The 11,701-nt window shown below is 37.2% G+C and overlaps 1 protein-coding gene across 1 annotated transcript in view; it reads right to left on the bottom strand.

Moving 5' to 3' along the window:
- Positions 1–345: 345 nt before the first annotated feature.
- reck (reversion-inducing-cysteine-rich protein with kazal motifs) overlaps positions 346–11,701 on the bottom strand; it is a 47,337-nt gene continuing 35,981 nt past the window's right edge. Inside the window, exons 17-21 of the mRNA XM_057323063.1 lie at positions 9,236–9,431; positions 4,841–5,051; positions 4,420–4,493; positions 3,501–3,656; positions 346–2,550 (exon numbers count right to left, since the gene is read on the bottom strand). Of these exons, the coding sequence (XP_057179046.1) occupies positions 2,347–2,550; positions 3,501–3,656; positions 4,420–4,493; positions 4,841–5,051; positions 9,236–9,431 (841 nt within the window). The 3' untranslated portion in view covers positions 346–2,346. The remainder of the gene's footprint in view (positions 2,551–3,500; positions 3,657–4,419; positions 4,494–4,840; positions 5,052–9,235; positions 9,432–11,701) is intronic.

Genomic DNA, 11,701 nt, shown 5'->3' with positions numbered 1-11,701 from the left:
GTGATATCAAATGAAACAATACATGAATGTCCACATTAAAGGGCTAGTTCACCCAAAAATGAAAATTCTGTCATCATTTACTCACCCTCTTGTCAGTTCAAACCTTTATGACTTTCTTACCTCCACAGAACACAAAAGAAGATAAGTTGAAGAAAGTTGGTAACCGAACAGCACTGGCCCCCATTCACTTCTATTGTATATGGACACAAAACCAATGCAAAAGTGAATGGGAGCCAGTTTACAACATTCTTCAAAATATCTTCTTTTGTGTTCTGCGAAAGAAAGAACGTTTGAAATGACAAGAGGGTGAGTAAATGATTTCAGAATTTTTATTTTTGGGTAAACTATCACTTTAAAACAATGTTGCAAGTGACATCACATCTGTTAAATGCTGTGATCGGCCACATCGTTTCTCACGGTCGCTCCACTAATGCTCCACCCAGTAAACCAGTTAAAATTATAAAGCAAAAGTAAAGGTGGCAAAAATCATGTGAAAAACGGCAAAATCCCGAAGTTTCATTATTTAGAAATTGTGTAATCAGTATATCCGCTTTCATTCCGATGAAATCCTCACGTAATATGATCACATTTATTATTATCATATAAAAAAAATGTACATTACAGGAAGCGTTACAAACATGTGACGGACAGACAGGACACAATAAGGCCCCTATCATGCTACACAGCTGCCTAAGCAAAATAATACTGTCGGGAAAAGGTGGCCTTTCAAAAACAAAAAAAGCTCAAAAACACACCAAAATAATCTGTAAAAAACACCTCAGAATTGTCATCATGCAAACATAGCTTTAAAAATGGCACGTTGTGATGTTACCATCTCAAAATATAATACTTTGTTTCTCTTATGGACATAAAGATTTCATTTTGCAATACTTCATATTAAAAAAAAATCTATACACAAATACATATATATATATATTTATAAACTTTATAAGCAAGGCATAATGTGTTTACCACTTTATAGATAAGTAGTACGATTGTCATATTTGTATACATGGCTGAGTTCCTCTTTTTTCTTCATTGTAAAAAAATCTTGTGTTCCAATAAAGTAATCTAAACATCCTTTAAACAAGACACATTTGCCTCAGAAACAAAAACGTATACGACAATATTTGTTTAGTTTAATGTTTTGTAGACCTAGTTTCTAGAATAAGAAAAATAGTGTGAGAAAAACAAAATAAAATATAAAAGTAGATGTATCTTGTTTTAAGGATGTTTAGATGTATTACTGGATGACAAAAGGAGAATAATACTGATTAAGAAACTTCTCTTTTTAGCAGTGTTTGTATGAACTTATCAACAGATAGGATCAAAATAAACGTTTTTTTGTCTATCAGCTCTGAATGAAAAGTTATTTTATGAATTCTACTTTCTTCAGGCCTTTTTCAACGAAGGTCTAACAGTATTTTGAAAGCTGATATGTCAACCCAGTCTCACGGCAGTTCGTGGCATAGACACGAAATTTGGAATCTATTAATTCGTGTTCATGGACACAAATATCCCCCTTTTTTCATGTCAGTGAGCACGACCTTTTTTTAATCCTTTTATATATTTATAACCTGATATCAAAATAAGTCGTACATATTTTGGATGTGGCTTACCAACACTTTACTTCACCCCAAACCATAAAATCACAAAATTCAAATTTTGCTAAAACTGCGAGTTTCACGATGTGGCAAAATGATGATAAACGGCTCCCCTAACCCTGCCCCTAAACATCACAGGGGAAAAGTCATATCGATGAGATCGTAGGAAATAGGAATTCACACGAATGAGCCACCTTGTAAAATAGGTATGAATTCCCATCAGATTGCGTTGATATATATTTATACATATGAAAGATACCGCGTATTAAAATACATTAGATTGAAAGTCTTGCTGAGTGACACGAAAAAAGGGGGAAATTCGTGTCAGTAAACACAAATTAATAGACTACAGTTCGTGACAATGTCAGGAGTTCATGTGTTGGATATGTGCATGAGTAATAAGGTCAGTGAGACAGCAGCAGTCGTCTTGCGTCAAACCCAACATATGAGAACATCTTTGTCCAAGGCTCTCGCGTCTTCCATTTCCTCTTTTGGTGTGACTGTCTCCAAAGCATAAGTAATGGCCATCGGTAAAAGACGCCATCGTACAATTTCCTTTTGAGGAAGTCTTCAAACGTGAGAGAAAAAGTTACGTCTTTAAGTCCAAAGTTTTCCTCATTAAAAGTCGGATTTAGATTGTCCTTGTCATGATTGTCGAGCCAACGTCGACTGGAACGGATTCCCGACGAGACCTTGGAAGGTCAGAGGTCAAACAGGAGGTGCTGTTGCTTGGCAACAGGGGTTACGATGCCAAAGGGAAAAGAAGCAGAGGGAGAAGCAACAGAAAGAGAGAGAGAGACCGTGGGGCGGCGGCAGCAGAACTTATGGTGGAAAGTTTGACTTCAGAGTTGAGGAAGGCAGACAGAGGAACATGTGACACCAGTGTGGGGCTTCCAGAGTTTATGAGCGAGTCGATCTTCTCTGCCTCTTTACTGCAGGCTTCAATCTGTGGACACACGGGAGACAGCAACACATCTTTTAGTTGTACTCTCTACGGCTCTACAGAAATAGGCCATTAAGTCCTTGTAGACAGCTTTAATATTTTTAGGCAAATTTAAGGAACATCTGGAGCATGATGCAATCGCAAGAAACCGTGCGCCGGGGAGCGAAGGAGGTGCTGCCGTTTCTCAGTGCGGCTTGTCTGGGAATACAGACACTACACTACAGGTTCTCATTAATAACTCGATGACTGAATTAGCACATTGAACAAAAACAACATTTCCAAGAATAATAGGTGTTAAATAGCTTTAGTTGTAAAGACATTTATAATGTCTTTCAGTACACGGAAACAATGGAAATCTATGGTCGGAAAAAAATGATTTAGGAAAAACAGCCCTACTTGTCCCTGAAGCACACTTTCTTCAGAGTTTGACAGTGTGAAAGTGCCTAAAGCAATTAAAACAAAATGATAATTGAATATAATAATAATATAATTTCATAATTATTTTAATTCAATTAAAATAATAAATGAATTGCCTTTTTATTCAAACAAAAAAATCAAAGATTTATATAAAAAAACAAGTGTACTTAAACAGTGTATTAGCTAGTGACCGTGTTTGGTTCTAATATAACAATTTATTTAATATTAAATGAATATTATATTTTATTGTTAATTGTGTTGAATTAAATTAAACAGTTATAGATTCTTGGTCGACCGGAAGTTAAGTTTGGGCCACATAATGTTTGTTTATGTTGTCGCCGCTGAAACCGTCTATATTGCCCGTCTTACTAATATTAATGTTTCAATCATTTCAACGTGATTTTTATTAAAATTATGTAAAAAGTGAATTACTGTGTTAATGTTTTTAATGTGAATGTGAATTACTGTCCCCGTGAAACACACAGAAAGATGATTTAGACAGAAAACTACAAAATAAACAGCAAACACACACACACCTGCAGAGGTGTAGGCTGCTGATCAACAGGAACAATAAGGATTATAATGTCAGAATCGATGCTCAGGTACCCAAAGATGTCACACTGAGGAACAGAGATGTGCAACCGCAGGATTTTCAGGATGTCGTGAACGGTCACAGGATTATTCCTGTTCAGCTGAGAACATACACAAACACATATAGTGTTGTTATAAAAAAGACATGACACAAAACAACTACTGTAAATTTCAACATTTCATTTGCTGAAGGAAATCAGAATGGATTTTGGCTTGCAAACACTAAGCACAATGCCTATGTGTTAAACGCGGCTGCCAAATTTGCTCTAGCGGTTTTTATGTGGTTGTTCTGGGTGTTGGCTGGGTTGTTGCTTTCTGCTCAGAGCCCACCTCACATATAAAGTGAGAAAGTGACACATGAGTCTTATAATCTGCCAAATGATTTGAGGTATTATACACAAATGCAACGCAAAGGCTGCAGGACAAATGACTAATCTCATTCCAAGCGTTTGTTCACATCCCCAATGACATTGCACAGCAACACCAAACTTTATCATAATGCATAACCACTGTATTTATTACATTTAACATCTGCTTTAGTTGTGTTTTGTACTGAATCCAGCTAACCTACTATATAACAATATCCACTTTTTGAAAGTCCTATAAGCATATTATTGAAAAGAGATCACTTAAAGAAACAGTGTGAGTGGAATATGCTTAGGGATAAAGAATGGGTGATGTAAAGCGTGCTGGTTGGGAGTAATACGTTTTTATATGGAAAAACACGTGGCGCTTATTGCAGCCAAGCTACAGACATGTACATGCTGCCACCTGCAGGCTGTCTGGTGTAATGACAATATATTTCAATCAACAGCACTGTGGCATTACATTATGCCAACTTTAAGACCGGTGTGAAATGATTACCTTGGCAAATGTATTCATCTGTGCTTTGTTCCACAAGATCTGTAGCATACCTGCACACACAGGACAGCAGGCACCTGCAAAAAAAAAATCAGATTGGTTGAATGTGAAGTGCCACATATAAAGCCAAGTGTCATTTGGTAAAGAATAAATAATATTGAATAATAATAATGTATTACTATTATTACTGTATACATTTTAATTAATAATAATATTATTATGGTCAATACAAATAATAATAATTATATACTTTATAATTAATAATAATATTATTTTAATACAGCGGTTTTCAGCTCCGGTCTTAGAAAATCAAAAAGAATGTATATTTCTGCTGAATTAAATGTAGGTGTTTCAAATAAGGGACACATACACAATGTTCAGTACTGTGAGTCCCAAGGCGGGTTAGGCGGGTGACAGTACTAACCAGGTGGGGTAACAGGATTGCAGCCTTCTGTGGAAAGCGGGGGACAGGGCACAGCGTTACACCCCGAGTCTGATGTGAACTCTGACACGGCCCCCACCGCGTGACAGTGACCCTGATAATCCACAGCAACACGGTCTGAGAATGCTTCACATACTGTACTGTAGGTCTCACCATTGTGGCCGCACACCTCTCTGGGCTTCCTGCAGGAATCCTAAAATAAATGCCAATGCCCATTAGTGGTCAGTCAGTTTAAGGATATTTCATTACTTTCATGGTGATGCTGTTAAATCAATCAATATGACATTATGAAAAAAGTTTATATGAAAATAATCCTAAAGATAAATGCATAAATAAATACTTTATTTTGTGGTAATGACTAAACCTTAGGTTTTTTGTGGGCTGGAAATAACCATTATCTTTAAAAAGAACAATTATGTCAATCCATATTCTGTGTGAAGAGCACAACCGGTAACTGTGTAGAAAAGCTAACAACATAAGCATGCACTATGTTTTTCCTGCCAGTTTTGTATTTAAGCCAAGTTGAGAGTAAATAAATGACTTTTCACACTGAGTTCAGCTTTAGTTAATGCAGTGGTCATAGTCCACTGGCCTTTCGGTGGAAAAGTAGGTCTTACTGTGTGTGGAGGCATAAGTACACAAAGGCCTTATGCTCAGAGTGGGCTTAGGGAAGGGAATATGCCCCCCCTGGTGTTCATTTGTGATAGTAAACTGCCCATGAACTAACTCAAAGTGTATCAAATCACCCATAAACATCATAAATGCTCTGTATGGATATGACCACCAGATACATTTATATATAACAAACTTGAATGCAGGTTTGACCTCTTTAGGGTCAAAAGCTTACCTTACAGAGGTCAAGGCTGCTTTCAGGAGGCCGTTTACACGAGACCGTTTTCAACTAAAACGCAGAAAAATGATGGCGTTTTAGGGGACTGAAAACGCACACTTTTGAAAAAGGGTTTCAAAGTGCAAGTTTTTGAAAACGACGCCGTTCTAGTTTCCGTGTAAACCCCGAAAACGCAAGAATTAGAAAACGATGACATCATGCGCATGCGTAGGCATACGCGAGTATTTCCCGAACAATAATGCGGCCTCCATGCTGCATGTTAGTGCTGCGTGACATACTTTTGATCATTATCCAGCAAAAAGAAGATTTACTGCACCACTGCAACCAGCGGCGACATAGTATTTATATGCACACTACTATAAACGGGTGTTTCTGCAACTGCGGGCACTTTTAAGTCCGAGCAGTGACATGTTTCATTTATGTCAAAATTTGTGTGTCATCACACACCTTGAAAAAAGATATAATTAATGGGATTTAATATAAAATTATATAGCATTTAAAGGTCCAAACACCATTTTTGTTCATGTCCCACAACTCTGGTCACAATATTAAGATATGTAAAATAAGATAATTGAATTACAATTTGACATTATTTCAAAAGGAATTGTTTAATATACATGTTAATTTACAGCATCGTAAATGCTTTTGTATATTTTACTGGTCATTTTTATAATTTTATCAAGTAAATGTGCCTGTCCCACACTTTTGTGTCCTTACCTCAACAATGAAAAAAGGCTTTTATAATGAAGTTTTATCAAAGACAAACAAGTCTAGTTTCTATGGAAACAGAAATGACCACATGAGCACATTGCTGACAGATTAGGCCACCAATTACCTCACTCACAAGATCCCAAAAATATAAGGTAAATATCATCTTTTCTGTGTCAGTATTTATTGTGTGTCCTTACCATACAGATTAGTAATTCTGTACGTTGAACTACATTTTTAAAATAAATGTATATTACTGTTTAATTCATGTATATTAAGATGCTAAGAGTCAAAACTAATGAAGTAGACCTTACTAGCTGCCAATAAGCTGCAATATTAGCAAAAATGTCATTTCTGCCACAGCACATTTTCAAGGTTTCCTGCATATTAAATTACAAATATAAAAATGTTCCAGATTAATATCTTAATTATGCAATTTTGTTGACCTTATAATATGTATTTCGGATGATTCAAATGAAAATTCACAGGGATTGATTTTTTTATTTTGGACAGTCAAAAGTGCTGTAGTTGCAGAAACACACAAACACACATGCAGATAAAGTGTATTAAAAGCGCTTTTTATGGCGTTATTTTAATGACAAATGTCGCGAGCGCTTTATTACAAGGCAAGAGCGCATTCATGTAATATGAGTGCGCAAATCTCTCTGCTCTCACGCCGATTTCCTTTGCTCATGCACAAAACTGGACACGAGCTCCCAATTATACGCTGCTCTCTTATGAGTCAACCAATCCGGTATAGGCTTCCACGGTGGGCCAATGAAAATGCGACCTCTTAACTACAGTAGGCCTAATTGTTAAAAATGCTTGATGAAAAGAGTTGTTTTTTGTGTTCTATTCTACAAAAGTGTCATGTAAATGTGTAATTCTTGTAAAATAGTATATTGTAAATTGCTGAGTTTCATTCTTATAAAATCTTTTAATATATAAATCTTTTAATGAGTGGATTCTTGCATGTGGGTAGGTGGGTGGATGGGTGGGCACCTCTGGGGCTGTTGCCCAGGGGCACCATGAGGTCTTAATACGCCTCTGGATCCACCACGTTCTCAGGTAACAATTTTAATATATTTGATGCAACAGTATTAATCAAATGTATATTAGAAATGAACAATAAGGGAGCGTTTGGTATATTGCATAGAAGTTCAGTTTTATGCCCTTCTTCTGGAACACTGAATGCAGAACACTTACAGTGTCTGTCCGCAAATGCATTAAATGCATAACCAAATAGGTATAGAATATTATATGATATTTCCATATGCATTCCAAATCTGTTACTAGAAAATAAAATGCTAAAATAATCTAAAATCGTCACCATGATAATTAAAGAGTGTGAAGCTGAAGTCATGCCCTATATTGCATGTTGCACTGCCATCTTGGGAGGATCATACTCGACTGCTATTATTGTTTTGATATGTACCGTTACTTGTAATAAATATTATTTTAGAATAAAGCTAACTTAAGACACCAATCTAAATTGTTCGGTAATCAATTCAGTACTATTTTGACAATACTATGTTTAGTGTACGACATGCATGAGGACCACATGAACTTGAGGGTGTTGGCCTGTTTTGTCTGAATAACATGGTAGTTAAACTGACTAAAATGTTTATATGTAGCCTACAAAGCATCCTAACGCCCCGTTCATTTCTAATATACATTTGATTAATAATGTTGCATCAAATATATTAATATTGTTACCTGAGAACGTGGTGGATCCATCTTGCGTCGATGAGTACGTCGAGTCACTTTCAACCAATAAGATGCCATGTAAGAGGTCACATTTTCATTGGCCAGCCGTGGAAGCCTATACCGGATTGGTTGACTACTTTTGACAGCCTATAATCCCAGAAAACACAGGAGGAACTCTCGAGAGCAAGAGTACCAAAGGACGCGTGAATGCACGGCAGGCATTTTGAATGCGCACACGCTCACTGAGCGACAGCAGAGAACATTCATAAGAGAGCAGCGTATAATTGGGAGCGCGAGTCCAGTTTTGTGCATGAGCAAAAGAAATCAGCGTGAGAGCAGAGAGATTCGCGCGCTCGTATTACATGAATGCGCTCTCGCCTTGTAATAAAGCGCTCGCGACATTTGTCATTAAAATAACGCCATAGCTTTTAGATTAAAACGTGTGCAAGCATGTAGGGTTTCTTTATAGCGCAATGGCGCCATCCACTGGCCTGGCATGCATAATACATAGTTTTTATTCATTTTCCCAGATCCGTGTAAATGCAGATCGTTTTGATTACGCTGTCGTGTGTACGTGAAACTTTTCCAAAACGCAAAGGAAAAACTTTTCCGTTTTTTTATCGTGTAAACGTACTACTTCTTGAGAAAGAACATCTGACCTCAACAAAACCACCAATTATTAGCATATTAGCATTATACTAAACATTACAACAAATGTATACTATATACAGTACATAATGCCTAAAAATGTATTTGGTAATATTTAGAATGATCTTCTCCGTTCATGTAATCTATAATGTTTATGTAGCTCACCTAGTACAGTATACCGTGTGCAATACCAAGTTCAATCCCAAAACATACACACATTTATTAACAAAAGATATACCCTAAAGGCACTGTGAGTCGCTTTTAATAAAAACTGGAAAAATATCTACAGTACGTCAGCTGACAAGCAGGTAGTTCAGACACAAAGACAAATACAGAATATCATGCTTCATGAATTGTGCACAAACGTCTAAGAATATTTTCAACCCCATGTTGACTTCCAGTTCAGGGAATCAAATCTTCTGTTCAAGATCTAAACTAAACTCTCCATTTTATTGTGTTCCTACCTGACAGTGACCCATGTACGCCAGTGTCTTGCCCAGTAAGTGCAGTAGACACAGATTGGCATGTTCTATGTTGTCTGTGTCACACACTGGGTCCAGTTGGTTCTGGTCACAGCCGGACGGGCGAGAAACACACTCATATTGTGGGCAAGGATACTCGGTGTGGTCTGTTAAACACACCTGACGTTTCGGTACACACCTGTAAACATACAAACACACGTAAGGGTTATGTTAGTTATTGCAAGAGAATGCAGGAAGATCCCTTCCAGTCCCCTAAGAAGCACCATACTTGTGCATTATATTTATAATATATTTTCACTGCACATGCCAAAAAAGCATCCCGGAAGAATAACATACTGCTCAAAGGATGTTTCGAGTATACATGAAGAGTTATAATGTGAATGTGAATAGCATAACTTGAAAAATGTAGGTGTGGATGAATCTTCCAAACATGTTTAAAGAGTACATAACATGAGATCATGAAAATGACTTTTCATGCAGTGTGTAATGTTGCCGTATTTGAAAGTAAGCAGTCTGCCAAGTAGTAAATCAAAAAGTGAATGAACAACAAAGTAATTGGCTTGGAAAAAAGGGAGTCGACTCCGAATCACGCAAACGAATCATCCCTAGTGCGATTCGAGAACCGCCGAGGATATACGTCACTACATGTAGTCACCGCCTACGTTTTGCTAGGACTGCCCGCGAAAACTTCACTCTTCTCCCCCAAACCCTGTAGCTCGTAAGCCTCATTCGCAGTAGACCAATCACAGCAGACTATAGACCATCTGACCAATCACATCAGACTAGGCTAGCGGAAAGGAGGGGATTAGACAGATGAATCGCGGAACGAATCATTTAAGAGTCAGTCAAGAAGTAAGGTAAGAATAACTGTAATAATACACCTTCTATGTACATAAACTTGTTGTTGGACACTCTATAAACCAAAGTAGGACCTTAAAAATCCCTAGTTATGTACTCTTTAAAATCAAATCAGTTTAAAGATTTCATCAGAGATTGTTGCATTCTCGTTTTCTCCGGAAAGATCGGCGATTGCATTACATCTAATCTTATTACGTTCTAGTAAACACAACCGAGCTCTCCTGTGATTTTTCTTATCTATAAGATATGACCATTTTCATAAAACAAAAACACAGCAGGTCCATGAGTTTTCGGCACTTTTTGTAAGTAAAGAACTAATTCAATCCATGTTAAAATCAAGATTTGTCCTCAGTAAATAAATAATGTTTAACATCAAGGGTTTGCCATTTTACTACCTTGTTTACAAAGGAACAAAACAAACAACTGTGGCGCTTTCCTTTAACAACTGGGCCAAGGAGATGTTATGCAACATGTGTTGCTACATGTTCCATAAGGCAGATGTTGAAAGGCACTTGTCTGAAGAAGAGCACAGTACAAAGAGACCCTCAGAGGAGGTTTTTCAGACTTCTTTGGAGATTGTAAGCAATCGAGCTGCAGTCATTGTACTGCTAATTTAATGTTATCATAAAATGAATGCTGTGTATGTTCAAAAGCCCTCCATGTGTTGTCTTCTTGACATCTGAACAAGAAACTAAGAGGCCGTTTACACGAGACCTGTTCATTTACACGGAAACTGCACTTTGGGGGATTGAAAACGCAAACTTTTGAAAACGGGTCTCAAGTGCACGTTTTTGAAAACGACGGCATTATCGTTTCCGTGTAAGCTCTGACGGCAGCGTTTGCCAAAAATGAAGACGTCATATGCGTATCACGCGTTCAGTCCATAGGCATGCGCGAGTATTCCCCAAACAAGATGGCGGCCTCCATGCTGCATGTTTGTGCCGTGTGACATACTTACTATCATTTCTCCAGCAAAAAGTAGATTTACTGCACCACTGAAACCAGCGGAGACATAGTATTTATATGCACACTACTATAAACACACATACACGCAGACGAAGTGTATTAAAAGCGCTTTTACATTAAAACAGTGGATGTGGATGTGTGCGAGCACGTAGGGTTTCTTCATAGCGCAACAGCGCCATCCACTGGCCGGCCATGCATAATACAGATTTTTTAGTTTTCCCGGATCAATGTATATGCAGATTGTTTTGATGATGCTGTTGCGTGTACGTGAAACTTTTCAAAGACGCAAAGGAAAAACATTATCATTTTTTTATCGTGTAAACGTACTCTAAATTGTGAATTTTAAGGGATGAACGAAGCGAAACAAACATTTACAGACATAAACACTGAAGACATCAAACCAGACTTCATCTAAAAGTACTAATTCTGATCAGAGAGCTGTGTTACATTAGATATAAATCTGCTACATTGTTATGTTTCTTATCAACCCTAAACATCCAGTCTTGTTGGAAAATAGTTTATTATAATTATTATTAATATCAGTAAACCTTTCAGAGTTTCAATAGCTTACTGTCAAACACTAAAGCCCAAACGTTTACATGTGGTGAATGTCTGAAGTCAGCC

This window comes from Triplophysa rosa, linkage group LG23, assembly GCF_024868665.1.
Source record: "Triplophysa rosa linkage group LG23, Trosa_1v2, whole genome shotgun sequence".
NCBI classification, from domain to species: Eukaryota; Metazoa; Chordata; class Actinopteri; order Cypriniformes; family Nemacheilidae; genus Triplophysa; species Triplophysa rosa.
This window is presented reverse-complemented; position numbering and strand designations above follow the sequence as displayed.